The following is a 16,818-nucleotide window of genomic DNA, read 5'->3' on the forward strand; positions in this document are numbered from 1 at the left end:
CTATAACACCTTAGTGATTAACTTACTATGATATAATATTTTTATTGGATTTTTTTGATAAATATTGTACAACAATAAATCAAACTAAGTTACACTAAATAAATTTCTGACATTACTAACATCATTATTTTTATTTAAAATGATCTATTGTTATTAATTTATATTAATTATAATCAAATTATATGAATGGATTGTTTACTAATTATCATTTAATATAAAATAAAATAATCCTAAAATTCGAAGGTTAACTTTTTACTTTATATATACATATAATATATTTTATACAGATAATACATTGTGTATATAGTAATACAATAAATTATTTTAAAATTATAAAATTTTTGAATATTTACAAAACCTATAAATTTGATTTTAAATACCGTAACTGCTAATGAACTAATGAACGCTTAGTAAACGGTCGTAGAACACGCTTTTATTGAACCAATGAACGATTATTGAACTGTTATCGAGCGTTTTATAGCTGAACCGAAGAACTCAGTTCACCCCATGTTCAAAATCCATATTCAAATCTCACTTTGAACTGTGCTATGAACGGGGTTTGAACTGGGTTCAGCACCGTTGTTAATATATTAAATAAACCTGGTATGAACTCGATTGCTACTCGGATGGTAGGTACAATAATGGTGCTAGTATTTTGAATGTCATTAACATTTTTTTATCTTGGGGAGAGGAATCATAAGGTCGAGAAATGTCTTATAATAACTATATTTTAAAATGTTAAATCTAATTTTAAAACTTCTGAAATAATTTGTCAAAATATGTTATTACTTAAGAATTTACTTAATTATATTATTTATTTTATTTTGTAACCAAGTGTGTATGTTGCCATTTAAAAAATTAAGTTAAAATTATATAAGTTATAGTAGATATATTAAGATTAATTTTAAATTAAAAATATATATAATTAAAAAGTACTAAAAATAATTTTTGTAATATAATTATTATTTTTAAAAAAATCGAGTGATTAATATGAAAAGAATCACTTTGTATACTGTATACCAAAAAAATTTTAATTTTGCAAATAGGCAAGACATTATACAATATTTAGTATTAAAATAATTTTAATAATATCACTTTACATGTTGTATGGCAAATAATGGACCATATAGAACGGTTTACCAGTTTGAATTTTAAGGGTATCATTTGTATCAGGTTCTTCTTTTAATATCTCCTCTAAATTATATTCTGTAATATAATCGCTCTTAAAAAATCCTATGTCAATTTTATTGCAGTCATTCCTACTAGCATTGTATATTTCAAAATGTGTTTCAGTACCACAAATAAGATCTAAAATAAATAAAATAATGGTTTAAAAAATGCTCCTATTGAAATAATTGTTTTGTTTTATAAAATAAAGAGATTTCTAAATAAAAATTTTAATTTATCTATAAAATTGTTATATTTGTAGGACAATTATAAACAAAAGATTAAATAATACATAAGCATAATTAAAATTAAATCAATTATAATTTATCAAAATTGTTTTTTTAAAATTGATGTTAATTATGATGAATATCAGAGAATTTTCATACTTTTAAAAATAAAACAATAATCACATGTGATTGTATTCCATTAATGTAATTAATATTTAAAAAATCCACTCATCACATTAAGTAAGTATTTGGAGAAAAAGTCTAATAATAAATTGTAAAATAAGTTTTATATTCTCTTTATATAAACCATTAAAATTAATAAAAAGAGAAATTATAATATGTGTATTTTGAGAATAAATTTAGACACTATTCTTTACATACATAAGGAAATTGTAAATTTTGTAATGTTATGTTTAATAGAAAAATTAAAAGTTATAAAATATTTTAAGAATTTTTCAAAAGTATTAAAATTATGAATACATAAAAAAAATATTTGATAAATCTTTTACAAAGTAATTGACACTATTCAGAGCATAAAATAAATATTTTAAAGTGGTAAACTATATTATATTTCAATTGTCTTGTTGAATTTTTTCTTGTGCTTTATATTACAAGACTCATAGCAAAATAGAAATTATTTCAGATATTTGTTATTAAATATATAGCAGATATTACATATAAACTATATTTATTTTTCACTTTTAGTTTTTTATGACATCGTTGTTACGGTGACGGAGGGTTTGTTGTAAATTATCACTAGAAATGGATATAATTTCTGCATTGCCAGTTAGTGTGTCTATAAACTCACAACAATGTGTCTTATTACCATTGATAATAAAGGCTATATGCTTTCTAATATCGTAATAAAAAACCAATTAGCTACCTGTATTTGTAATCCCTTAAGTATAACACGTGTATATTTACTCAAAAAAATTTGAATCTTTAAATGTTTATACCTAATAATAAACAATAAAAATTTGTTTATATGTATATATAATTTGATGATACGCCCAGATGTACTGGTACGAAATTCAAAAAGTATACAGGAAAATAATATTGTCGACGTGTGGTGAGAGGGATGGGGTGTATGCGTTACGACAGTCTAGTCTCAAGGCCATAGACGACAGGATACGCGAGAATAATAACACGGGCGCGTGGAGAGTTACAAACAACGCACATACATATGAAACTAATATAAGTGTGTTAATATACAGAGCTAACGGCGTGACCTTACTGCCATTATAAAACACAACATCATTTCTGGACGCGTTCTATTACGATCACATCTATTTTTATCATATTGTTTGTAACAATGAGAACAATAGAAACCCGTTTCCTGACTTACTGAACACCCTGTAGATGATACGTCCGCATGTACGGGTACAAAAACCAAAAAGTATACAGGAAAATAATATTGTCGACGTGTGGTGAGAGGGATGGGGTGTATGCGTTACGACAGTCTAGTCTCAAGGCCATAGACGACAGGATACGCGAGAATAATAACACGGGCGCGTGGAGAGTTACAAACAACGCACATACATATGAAACTAATATAAGTGTGTTAATATACAGAGCTAACGGCGTGACCTTACTGCCATTATAAAACACAACATCATTTCTGGACGCGTTCTATTCCGATCACATCTATTTTTATCATATTGTTTGTAACAATGAGAACAATAGAAACCCGTTTCCTGACTTACTGAACACCCTGTAGATGATACGTCCGCATGTACGGGTACAAAAACCAAAAAGTATACAGGAAAATAATATTGTCGACGTGTGGTGAGAGGGATGGGGTGTATGCGTTACGACAGTCTAGTCTCAAGGCCATAGACGACAGGATACGCGATATAATAACACGTGGCGCGTGGAGAGTTATAAACAATACACATACATGTGAAACTAATATAAGCGTGTTAATAAAGAATATTACACATTTACACTTACTCGAAATTTTAGAATCAATTAAATGATTATAAGATGAAACTTTGAAATTTTGAATTTTACAAATTGTTCTTATTAATTTAAGATAACTATTCCATTTTTTCAAATCTTTCATATATACATCAACTTTGTGCATGATTTTTTCTAATTGATTTTGAATTTCATTGGCATTATTTTCATTAATTATTTCATTTCTTAGAACAATATAAGGTGTAAAGTAAAATCTGTTTTTGAGAAAAAAATTCATAAGTAATGTAATTATTATATTACTAGANTAAAAAAATTCGTAAGTAATGTAATTATTATATTACTAGATTCTATATTCATATTGGACACCTCTATATTTCTAGTATAATTGTTTAAGCTATAAACAAATTCATTAATGATATTTCCCAGAAATGCTGTCCGTTTCTTATTGAACAAGCCGAGAGAAATGAATTTTTTTATATATTTTAATATTATTCCACCGGTTTTACTTAATGTCGATTTGAAACGAATAGGTACACTATCCGAATTCTCTGAAGATGCAACTATAATTAATGTAAAAAAGTTGCGTATAAGAATAGCTATTGGTTGAAACGTGGCCAAAATTACCATGTTTATGTATTCTAAAACATCTTTAGAATTAAAATCATATTTCATATACTCAAATACATCTTGTATAGTTAAACGAGTACCGTCAGAGCATTGGATATTAAGTGGAGTGAATCGCAGTAAATTTAATTCTATGTGTTTACTATTATCTATTTTTATATTATTTTCGTTGCTGATAATCTGTTGGGTCATTACTTCGTAAAACAAAAAATTTTTCGGATGAAAATTATTGTATGAATATTTTTCTTCTGATAAATGTAACTCCTTCAATATTTTATCTTTAAGATGATTATTTATATTAATTAGATTAATTGTAGTATATTCATTTATACCGATTGGAGTATTGCAACTAACCATATAATCAAAAAATGGTGTATTCTCACAATTATTACTAATGAAACTTTTTAATTGATTTTTAATTGCGTAATGAATAATCTTATAGCCTTCTAATAATTTTGTAGCATCATTTTTTTCACCATCTTCGGTTAGAGAAATCATATTTAAAGAGCCAGAAACGTTATTTAAGTACATATTTAGAGCGATCAATGCAGAAGGAAACTTATATTCCTCATTGTTTATCAAATCATCCAAAAATAACATAATCACTTTACTGTGTGTTTGAAGTGCCTTGCCATAGTTCATAATATTTTGGATTGTGATATAATCTTTATTATTTTTTAATTCTAACAAAAATCTTTCATTATGGTTAAAAAAGTTTAGAAAATAACGATTATAGGAGCACTGTAAAAAGTTTTCATAACTTAATCTTACTTTTATGGACATTATCAACACGAAGAGTAAAAAAATTTTCATTTTGCTTCTTATTTATGTTTTATCGATTCCCTATAAATTTCAAATTAAAAAAAATTGCGCTACTAATTTTAAATAAAATATTGAGTATTATTTATATGAATATTATAATAATTATAACATTACAATATACCATATTTGATCAATTTGTCTTTGAAATATTTTATTTATAGTTAAGTAATTGTACGTGTGTCATCATACACTTATTAATTTTTTCGTTTAACTGACGTAATTTTTTTATTTATCTAGCAAATGTCAAATTATAATTGTATCATATTTATAATTATTTCTGTATTAAAATATTATGTATTATTAATTTTAAAATATACAATATAATTAAAAATTACTGTATGTTTCTACTGAATAATTATTTTAATTCATTTGCGGGTAAAGAAAAATTTGCAAGTGTTTGGACGACCGGCACCGTCGTATACTAATATTTTACATTAGTATATTACCATATTGGGTAATTTATTTTTAGAATTATCTACATGTACACTCGTCGTTATCGTTTGTTATAATAGTATAATCACTATTATTTTCATTTCTATATTCAACTGTGACCTTTCAAATAATAATATGTATATTGTGTTTTATTTGACAATTTATTATAATTTATAATATTAATTATTCAGCATTACGTCGATAAATAGGTTTATGGCAAAGCATCGAGTAAAAAACTAACAAAATAAGACGGTTGATGTATAATTTAGTATTTTATCGTTTTTCTCTCCATACATTTTTTTAATAATTTGTCAATGTTAATTAATAATCAGTTGATGTTTTAATTCATTATACATGTTTAAGTAGAAAACTTTCAAATAAATAGAACAATGACGTATTAAATGTTAAGTATTATTAAATGTGTTTTTAAAAAATAAAAATTATCCCCCCGGGTATTCAAAATAGAAACATTGCATAAAAAATAGTACTTTTTCAATTAAACTTTTGAAAATGTTTCGGAAATACTGTGTCCTTTAAACATATATCAAATTGAAGCTTATGTTACGTACTATCAAATTAAAAAAAAAAATTTGTCCCGACAACTTATCCTCCATGTGCAAACGGCTGCCGTAGTTTAAAAAATTCTATTTTTGTGTTAAAATTTTCAACTTAAAATCGCTTTAAATTTTTGTTTCTAAACACATTATATATACATGTTTTATCCGAAATACTTTTTTTTTCATACGGGCAACTTTCTCTTATACAGGGTGTGTCCAAAATGTAGCATTACAAAAAATAAGCAAAAACTATGTATGGGCTATTTAATTTGACCAATGTTGGATGTTAGGGATTTGGTCAATTCAGGAGCAACGAGGTTCTATCGGGGTAGTAGAGTCCGAGGGTTTAGAACAGTAAAGACAAGTAGATATAAAAAGATACAAATTAAGTTCCTCTCATAGAGGTATTAAAACGCTGAGGTATTCTTGTAGTGGCCGGGGTCTTGGCCTCCTATCTGACACCCAGTCGAAGTATATAACCAAGCGCACTAACTAGTTATTAATAATAAAATTAAATGATGTTTAAAAATCTATTGCTTTACCATTCTTTACTCAGGTTATTAATTCTAAATAATTGGTTTAATGTAAATTTACTTACTTCTTTTGTATATATTGCGTTCAGTTTTATACTGTTTCTTTTTTAATAAATATATAAAATATTGACGCAAAAATAATTGTACTTGATATCGCTTTAAAATGTACCGACGACAACACGTGGTCGCGGCTAGTTTGTTCAAAATAAATCAAATAGAAGAATCCTAAATTCCTTATTGAATTCAGATCTTCAAAAAGAAGAGAGAATTCGCCTCTCTTGGAAAATCAGCGCCTTTTTATATTACTTTTAATTACCCCCATCATGGGTTGTTGCCGTCAGCGCTTTTAGTGATTTTCAGTTTATTGTGTAAAATTTGAACATAACATGATAATTATTTTTAATATAAGATGCATAGTATATAATAATCAATTTAACATGTATATAAATATATAATAGCTAGTGTACAAATGTGTATATGTTATGACAGATGAATTAATTATTTGTGTTGTATACAATTGGTATTAAATATAGAGTAATAATTTTTTTATTGATAATGTAAGATGCGTAATGCAGAACATTATGCATATTACGACAAAAACTTGGAACATACATTTAAAAAGTAGAACTTTATCAACTTAACTTTTGAAAATGTTCCGGAAATACTACGTTCGTTAAACCTATGTTAAATTAAAGCTCATATTAATTACTAAAAGTTAATAAAAAAATTGTTCCGACGTACTATTGATGTACTATTGTACAAATGACCGTTAAAATTGAACAAAAAGTATAATAATCCTGTAAAAAATTAATGTTATTTTGGTACATAAAACTGCCATAACTTTTTGAAAAATGAATATAATTTATATAATAATCTGACCCTTTACCTGCCACCAGGTGGTATTGAAAATAGCAACTTTTTTACAAAACTTAACTTTTTCAATTTAAGCTTTATAAATGTTCCTGAAATACTGCATTTTAGCTTCGATGCGAAGCTGAGAAGATATTAATTTTATCATGACGTATTTTTATTTTGTGTGTCTGTTGCCACTTTTTCTCAGCACTTACAGGACTGATTTTGATGAACAATATGTCAAAAGATCACCAATCGTATCTAGTTGAAGACATTACCCTTAAAAATTGAAAAAATTTCTCTCGTTCCCCGTAAATAGGGGAAATCTTCACAAAAGTTACAATTTTTAAAATCGGTAAATTTCGTCATTTTTTTCACTTTTTTTTCTTAAAACTGCCATAACTTTTTCAAAAATTAAAAAATTAAAAAATTTTTTATATATTGAGACTTTAGATATTTCCCTTTTTTTTATATCATTTTTTTGAAAATCTAACACTTAACCTGCTCACAGTTGGGATTTAAAATAGCAACTTTTTTACAAAAACTAACTTAACTTTTAAAAATGTTTCGGAATTATTGCGTTCCTTAAACATATATAAAATTAAAGCTTATGTCATGTAATATAAAATGAAAAAAAAAATCCAGCACAGTGGGGTCACGGCACAGTGGAGACGTTGCATAGTTGGGTCCAGTGTAGATTTAATCTGACCGTGATTAAAATCACTATCATAAGAAACGCTTCGATGAAAATCTATAGATAGTTTTTAATTTTAAAAAATTGATTGATTATTCCAAATGCTTGTGACGTTCACCGGCTTCTAGCCGTAAGGCTTTCACCGATGAAGCACATAAATCCAAACAAAGTTGGATCCACCATTAGCCGAGATTCTACCAGACCAGAGCATAGTGGAATTTTAATTGTAAATGACACAAAATGTTTGATGAGCGTACTTTTGTTAAAATTACTAAGTTCTTTACCTTAAATCTAGGAGAAAAGGAAATAAAAAACTGGTAGACTAGTAGTATGGATGGTTATATTTTTATAATTAAATTAACTAAATTAAACAAATCTAAATTTAAATTATATAATTTTGCCGGAAGTACAATAAAAAAATGTTAGTCACAAATTATAAATGTTCAAAAATACAATAAAGATTACACATTCTTTTATAAAACATATCTGAAGTCATAGTTATAATTATTACAAATTATTAAATGATCTAAAGGACAAATAAAATAAATAGAAAATGAGGGAGAAAATAATCTCTGACACTGCTGTATTGACTATGTTCGATTGGACCAAGGCTAGGAAACGTATTTTGTAATATTTAATATAATCAAATGGTTACATCGCAATAATGCTCAAACGAATAACTTGACATCGGTCAATATGGATCTAGGCCGTTTATACCGAGCATTGAGACTGCTAAGCACGTCTAAATTGGTCCAATACATGTGAGGTTTTCTTACACTCACATGACAACAATAATTAACGTACTAAAGAAAACAATATTTTACAACAAATAATTTACGAATAGTCAATGAGCAAAAATGTGCCAGAAAGAGAGGAAAGAATAGAATTATCATATTAAAATAATTAAAGTAGATTAATGTAATTAAAGTTCATGTTCAAAGAAAACTCGTGACAACGCATGAATGGAAGGAACAAAAAGAGACGGTAATGTTGTACAAAGTTAACAAAATTATAATATCATGATGTCTAGGCCGTGGCAACAAACGAATCTTCACCAATGGCTCGATCGCCAGGGCCAAAAGTAGAAGTTAAGCAGCTATAAAAATGTAAGTGTGCTTAGCGACAAAAATAATAATGACTAGAGAAAATGATTTCATGACCCGGCTAAAAACACATTTGACCACTTTACGGCGACAACACACATGGCCCGGAAGGGGAAACTTCGTCGACATCAGTGCATGCGTAGTTGACAGACACCAGGGACCGGTTGAATTATTGACAGTACAGTAGTGGTTAGCTAGGCGTTTTGTTATTACAATGATAATTTTGATAATTATGATAATGATTGTACAACAAGAAAAATACAAAAAGGGAATGTAAGACTGAATTATTTAGGACGATTTAATTTAGTTATTATTGAACTTCAATGCTTTAAATTATTTTTGGTTCACCACGAAATTAATACTACTTAGACAATAACACCGCATTACCAATTGCTGAGCAGTTACACTTAATTATATGATGTTCACTAATAACTAATTTAATTAACTTATTTTGATAAAAACAATACTAATAATGGTAGGTAAATTTTTTACGTCACAAGGTACATGATCTACTATTTCCTTATTTATATTCTGATTGAGTTTTATGATTTATAAGTATCATATATGAATATAAATATATATATTTATATAAAGGGAAATGGTCCGATTTAAAAAAAAAGTATTTCACATAAAAGAAGTATAAAAACAATGCTTATCTTAAAAAAATTATAATGATCCATCCATTTTTCAAAAAGTTATAGCGTTATAAAGCTAAAAATATAAAAATGAATTTGTAATATATTCATTTGATGTATAAAGTAATATACAGACAATAATAAATGTTAATAATATAAAATCGAAAATTTTTTAACGGAAATCGTACGTTTTTCTTTAACTATGATGTCTTCATAGTGTTGTGACCTGGTTGGTACGGTAGACAAAATGAAAAGATAATGCGTTTGATAATTAGTTGCTATTTATTATATTTAAAAATATATTTACACTTATAATTGACTTTACGACTTTAATGAGTTGATACTTAATTAATATAAAAGATTCAGTGAGCAAATTAACAATAGATTCAGTGAAAGTGATTCAGTGGAGAGTCGTCCAGGTTCGACCTTATGAACTATATGACTCTTGAACGAGTATGAGCTTGAATGAGCTGACTACTACTACTGGCGCGTCGCCTCAGGCGGCGGCGGCCGTAGGCCCAATACATTGAAAAGGGCTGAGCAAGCATCGAATGTTCTAGAAGGACTAGATGCTTGCCTGGTAAATACTTTATATACAAGACAAAAGAGGCTTCCGTTCCCATGATTAATATATATACTATTAAATTACACAATTACAATTAGGCAGCAAAAAGCCAGTTCACAACAATAATGATAACGGACAAGTCCAGAGGTCAATTTTTTTTTTCAAATTAAAGTATATTACATAAGCTTTAATTTAATTAAGTAAAAAAATTAATCAAATACAAGTTGTTTAAAATTTGTGAGGTTTTAATTGAATAAGAATTCATCTTGTATGGAAATATTTTAAAATAAGAATGTCCTACAACTACGCAACCAAAACGACAGCAATGTATATTGAATAAAATTGAGTGTGTCAGTTAATGGAACATCGTTTAAGTCACCAAACTAAAGAGCTGATAGGGAATGTGGAATATTGGATTAACAATTAGTACTTACGATTAAGTAATAGTAATCTTCATATTATGAATTGGTATGTAAAAAATTGACACTGAAACGACTCACAATATAGGATGATATGATTCATTTTTAACTACGTATTCTATTTAAATTTTTATTACATAATTAAAATTATTAATAATATGAAAGAATAACACAATTTTTTTCAAATAATCAACTTATTTGGTTTTATTAAAAAAAAAAAAAAACCCAGCACAGTGGGGTCGAGGCATAGTGGAGACGTTGCATATTTGGGTCCAGTAAAGATTTAATCTGACAGTGATTAAAATCACTATCATAAGAAACGCTTCGATGCAAATCTTTAGATAGTGTGTAATTTTAAAAAATTGATGGATAATTACAAAAGCAACATCAACTTCTATTTCCTTAATTATACCCAGATTAGTAATTCTTTTAATTATATATTATATCATTTTTAAAATTAATTGTTTTCAAATTATTATTGATTTTGATTTTTAATATGTTAAAAGTAATCATTTTGAGCCTACTTTTTTTTGTCCTTTAAAGTGAAAGTTTTAATAAAAAACAAATGAATTTGTTACCATAACTTATAGTTCAAGTTTCAAGTTTGAAATTGACATTATTAAATAGAAAAAAATGAAATTTTTAAGATTAATATGCAATCAGGGAATTTTATATTTACTATTTACAGTAAATTTATCAGAAAAGTTAGATTTTTTTACATTTTTATCGTAATAGATCACTTAAATAAAAATCATAGTAATAATTTCTAATTAACTTTTGGCGTTTAAAAAGATTCTACAATTGAAATATTCAGAATTTAATTAATTTTAATGATTATATATCTAAAAAAACCAATAAAAAAAAAGTTGTTAAAAAGATTTACTCAATTGAGTGTATTATAAAATTTGATTAAAATTGTAAAAATCCATCGTTAAAGTCAGGTGAAACCAAAAATCATTTTTTTTTTAATTTATGATTTATATAGCAACATTTTACAAAAAAATTATAGACTGGTAGTAGCACACTCAAATAGAGTTAAAAAATTAATAAATTACAAAGTAAAATTATTTACTTATGTAGTTGAATACTTTTATCATATTAAATCTAATTCGACAATGAATACTTTAAGAATATTAGAAATTAATGTCTTTAATTGTTTGTATGGAAAAAGGTGGTTAAGCTACTTTTTATTTGAATAAGGAATATTTTTTCGGTTTTTAAGAGTAATAACTTAAACTAAATACGAATTGTAATCNACAATGCTTATCTTAAAAAAATTATAATGATCCATCCATTTTTCAAAAAGTTATAGCGTTATAAAGCTAAAAATATAAAAATGAATTTGTAATATATTCATTTGATGTATAAAGTAATATACAGACAATAATAAATGTTAATAATATAAAATCGAAAATTTTTTAACGGAAATCGTACGTTTTTCTTTAACTATGATGTCTTCATAGTGTTGTGACCTGGTTGGTACGGTAGACAAAATGAAAAGATAATGCGTTTGATAATTAGTTGCTATTTATTATATTTAAAAATATATTTACACTTATAATTGACTTTACGACTTTAATGAGTTGATACTTAATTAATATAAAAGATTCAGTGAGCAAATTAACAATAGATTCAGTGAAAGTGATTCAGTGGAGAGTCGTCCAGGTTCGACCTTATGAACTATATGACTCTTGAACGAGTAGCTGACTACTACTACTGGCGCGTCGCCTCAGGCGGCGGCGGCCGTAGGCCCAATACATTGAAAAGGGCTGAGCAAGCATCGAATGTTCTAGAAGGACTAGATGCTTGCCTGGTAAATACTTTATATACAAGACAAAAGAGGCTTCCGTTCCCATGATTAATATATATACTATTAAATTACACAATTACAATTAGGCAGCAAAAAGCCAGTTCACAACAATAATGATAACGGACAAGTCCAGAGGTCAATTTTTTTTTTCAAATTAAAGTATATTACATAAGCTTTAATTTAATTAAGTAAAAAAATTAATCAAATACAAGTTGTTTAAAATTTGTGAGGTTTTAATTGAATAAGAATTCATCTTGTATGGAAATATTTTAAAATAAGAATGTCCTACAACTACGCAACCAAAACGACAGCAATGTATATTGAATAAAATTGAGTGTGTCAGTTAATGGAACATCGTTTAAGTCACCAAACTAAAGAGCTGATAGGGAATGTGGAATATTGGATTAACAATTAGTACTTACGATTAAGTAATAGTAATCTTCATATTATGAATTGGTATGTAAAAAATTGACACTGAAACGACTCACAATATAGGATGATATGATTCATTTTTAACTACGTATTCTATTTAAATTTTTATTACATAATTAAAATTATTAATAATATGAAAGAATAACACAATTTTTTTCAAATAATCAACTTATTTGGTTTTATTAAAAAAAAAAAAAAACCCAGCACAGTGGGGTCGAGGCATAGTGGAGACGTTGCATATTTGGGTCCAGTAAAGATTTAATCTGACAGTGATTAAAATCACTATCATAAGAAACGCTTCGATGCAAATCTTTAGATAGTGTGTAATTTTAAAAAATTGATGGATAATTACAAAAGCAACATCAACTTCTATTTCCTTAATTATACCCAGATTAGTAATTCTTTTAATTATATATTATATCATTTTTAAAATTAATTGTTTTCAAATTATTATTGATTTTGATTTTTAATATGTTAAAAGTAATCATTTTGAGCCTACTTTTTTTTGTCCTTTAAAGTGAAAGTTTTAATAAAAAACAAATGAATTTGTTACCATAACTTATAGTTCAAGTTTCAAGTTTGAAATTGACATTATTAAATAGAAAAAAATGAAATTTTTAAGATTAATATGCAATCAGGGAATTTTATATTTACTATTTACAGTAAATTTATCAGAAAAGTTAGATTTTTTTACATTTTTATCGTAATAGATCACTTAAATAAAAATCATAGTAATAATTTCTAATTAACTTTTGGCGTTTAAAAAGATTCTACAATTGAAATATTCAGAATTTAATTAATTTTAATGATTATATATCTAAAAAAACCAATAAAAAAAAAGTTGTTAAAAAGATTTACTCAATTGAGTGTATTATAAAATTTGATTAAAATTGTAAAAATCCATCGTTAAAGTCAGGTGAAACCAAAAATCATTTTTTTTTTAATTTATGATTTATATAGCAACATTTTACAAAAAAATTATAGACTGGTAGTAGCACACTCAAATAGAGTTAAAAAATTAATAAATTACAAAGTAAAATTATTTACTTATGTAGTTGAATACTTTTATCATATTAAATCTAATTCGACAATGAATACTTTAAGAATATTAGAAATTAATGTCTTTAATTGTTTGTATGGAAAAAGGTGGTTAAGCTACTTTTTATTTGAATAAGGAATATTTTTTCGGTTTTTAAGTGTAATAACTTAAACTAAATACGAATTGTAATCATTTGACGTATCGTTGAAATAGTAGGTCTAGTGAGGGTTGACAAAAATCGTAGTCACAAAAAAACCACATACTAAAATAATATTAACATGAATATAAATTTCTTCTCACGAGGCGAGACTAGAGTGATAGGATCCTTTATATTTATTGAAGTTATGGAATCTAAATGAGATAAATATCAAATGATTTGAAAATTTTATTCTAACTCAAAAAAAATATAAAACATTAATAGCCACAGACGGATTTGAACCTCGTACCGTAAGCATAAAAGACACAAGTGTTACCGACTCGGCAACTAATCGTTGGTTTCGTCGTTTGATAAAATTGGCTATTTTATACTCAAATTTAAAAATTACTTTATCGACTTTAAAAAAATAAAAAAAATTTAATAAGTTTAATTTCTTATGTCTTATGAACTTTATTCTATGTCAATTAAATTATAAAATATTCAAGAAAGTAAGTGTATTGCCCTTATAAGATATTTTAAAATAAAATAAAATACAAAACCCAGGATTTTATTACAAAAATAGCATATTTTTGAATATGGTAGCCATTTGCGCATAGAAGATAAGTCGTCGGGACAAATTTTTTTTTTTTAATTTTATAGTACATGACATAAGCTTTAATTTGACATATGTTTAAAGGACACAGTATTTCAGGAACATTTTCAAAAGTTAAGTTGAAAAAGTTAGTTTTTGTAAAAAAGTTGCTATTAAATCCCCCCTGTGAGTAGAATAAGTGTTAGATTTTCAAAAAAAAAAGAATATCAAATAAAAGGAAATTACCTAAGGTTTCAATATAAAAAAATATTATTTTTATTTGTTAATATTTGAAAAAGTTATGGCAGTTTTAAGTACAAAAAACATCCCGATAGAAGGTGATTTTTATCGCAAACATTACATTTTTTTTTTAATTTCGACAGCCATTTGCACATAGAAGATATGGTGTCGGGACAAATTTTAGATACAATTTGTGATCTTTTGACATATTGTTGAAAGAAATCGGTCCAGTGAACGCTGAGAAAAAGCGGCAACAGACATAAAAAAAAAAAAAAACACATCATGGTAAAATTAATACCTTCTCAGCTTCGCATCGAAGCTAAAAATGTATTCAAATAAAGATTCATTATTTTATATAGTAATTTTTTTTATGCAGATAAATTAAAGTGAACACGATCTATTATATGCATTGGAGGTACTGTACACAAAGAGAAAAATAATAGTGCTTTAATTGTTGTTATTTTTTCAATATCGTATTCAATTTTTGAGTGACTTGTATTGTGAGAGCTATCATCGGTACTTGATAGACTTCTAATTTTTTTCGTGTGCGACGATCAAGTTCTTTAAACTCAATAATTTTTTAGCTTCGATGTGAAGCTGAGAAGGTATTGGTTTTACTAAGGTGTGTTTTTTTTTTTTTTTTGTGTCTGTTACCACTTTTTCTCAGCTCTCACTGAACCGATTTCTTTCAATGATACGTCAAAAGATCACAAATCGTATCTAGTCAAAGACATTACCCTCAAAAATTTAAAAAAATTCCTTCGTTCCCCGTAAATGGGGGAAACCTCAAAAAAAATTACAAATTTAAAAATCGCTAAATTTCGAAATTTTTTCAATTTTTTTTACTAAAAACTGCCGTAACTTTTTCAAAATTGAACATATCAATAAAATTTTTTTTTTATAGATGCTTGATGTTTTTAACTATGATTTGATATATTTTTTTTGTAAATTTGACCATTTACCTGCCCACAGGGGGAATTTAAAAAGACAACTTTTTCACAAAAACTTAATTTTTTTAACTTAAATTTTGAAAGTGTTCCGGAAAGTCTGACACTTTTATAAATATCTGAAATTAAAGCTAATGTAATATACTTTAATTTGAAAAAAAAATTTAACCTCTGGACTTGTCTTCACGGCGAAAATGGCTACCGAATGCTATTTTCGTGTGAAAATTCTCGATTTTATTATTTGTTGTGGATCCTTTCACTCTTAATTTACAATAACTATTTTAATAAATTAAATAGACAAGTTATTAGAAGTATAACATTTTAATATAAAAAGCACACGACACAAACCGGTCTCATCGAATGCCGGTCAACGACTGATAACGACATTATTATAGAGAGTGTACACCACATTATTTATATTATATTTAACTTTATAATGCTATAACTTATTGAAAATTTTATGGATCCACACAATTTTTTTATGAGAAATAATATTTTTTAATAAACCCTTTTTCATTCGACATACTTTATCTTAATCGAGATATTAATAAGGAACCAGCAGATTATGTAGCTTTTGGAATAAAACACCAATTTTTTTAAAATTAAACACTATCTAAAGATTTGCATCGAAGCGTTTATTTTTGATGGTGATTTTAATCACTGTCAGATATCATTATACTTGATCCAACTATGCCACGTCACCACTGTGCCGCGACACCCCTGTGTTGGGTTTTATTTATTAGTAATTTAATAAAATTTCTGTTATTATTATATTTTCATTAATCTTTCAAAACTTTTTATTTTTATTTTTATAGCAGTTCTATTATAATTATAATATTTTATCTATACGAAAAATTCAGAATTAAGCAAACTTTTTTCTTTAGATAATATTATGTAATTTAAACCACGAGATTATTTGTCAAGTTTTTTTAAGATACATATTTCAAAATATAATAAATTATTATAACTATAATTAATCTTAATAATCTATACAAAAAAATCTATTAAATATTCTTATAATAAAATAAGCAAATGGTTTATGTATACAGATGTCTTACATAAAAAAAAGTAGTTA

General features: G+C 26.2%; 1 protein-coding gene across 1 annotated transcript; it reads right to left on the reverse strand.

The window, feature by feature from the left end:
- Positions 1-290: 290 nt before the first annotated feature.
- On the reverse strand, positions 291-3,608 carry LOC126900710 (uncharacterized). Its single transcript, XM_050676621.1, has 2 exons — positions 3,345-3,608; positions 291-1,308 (listed from the first exon to the last, which is right to left on the reverse strand). Exons 1-2 carry the CDS (start codon positions 3,586-3,588, stop codon positions 1,097-1,099), a joined length of 456 nt encoding a protein of 151 aa, XP_050532578.1. The 5' UTR covers positions 3,589-3,608; the 3' UTR covers positions 291-1,096.
- Positions 3,609-16,818: the final 13,210 nt, after the last annotated feature.

Source organism: Daktulosphaira vitifoliae, unplaced genomic scaffold (genome assembly GCF_025091365.1).
Source record: "Daktulosphaira vitifoliae isolate Bord-2020 unplaced genomic scaffold, ASM2509136v1 Scaffold_3, whole genome shotgun sequence".
Taxonomy (NCBI): domain Eukaryota; kingdom Metazoa; phylum Arthropoda; class Insecta; order Hemiptera; family Phylloxeridae; genus Daktulosphaira; species Daktulosphaira vitifoliae.

Bases quoted from the DNA above. Each gene is read 5' to 3' on its own strand.
- LOC126900710 (XM_050676621.1), bottom strand. From the start codon at position 3,588: ATGAATTTTTTTCTCAAAAACAGATTTTACTTTACACCTTATATTGTT. The intron at 1,309-3,344 runs GTAAGTGTAAAT...TATTTATTTTAG, and splicing joins AATTGATTCTAAAATTTCGA to ATCTTATTTGTGGTACTGAA.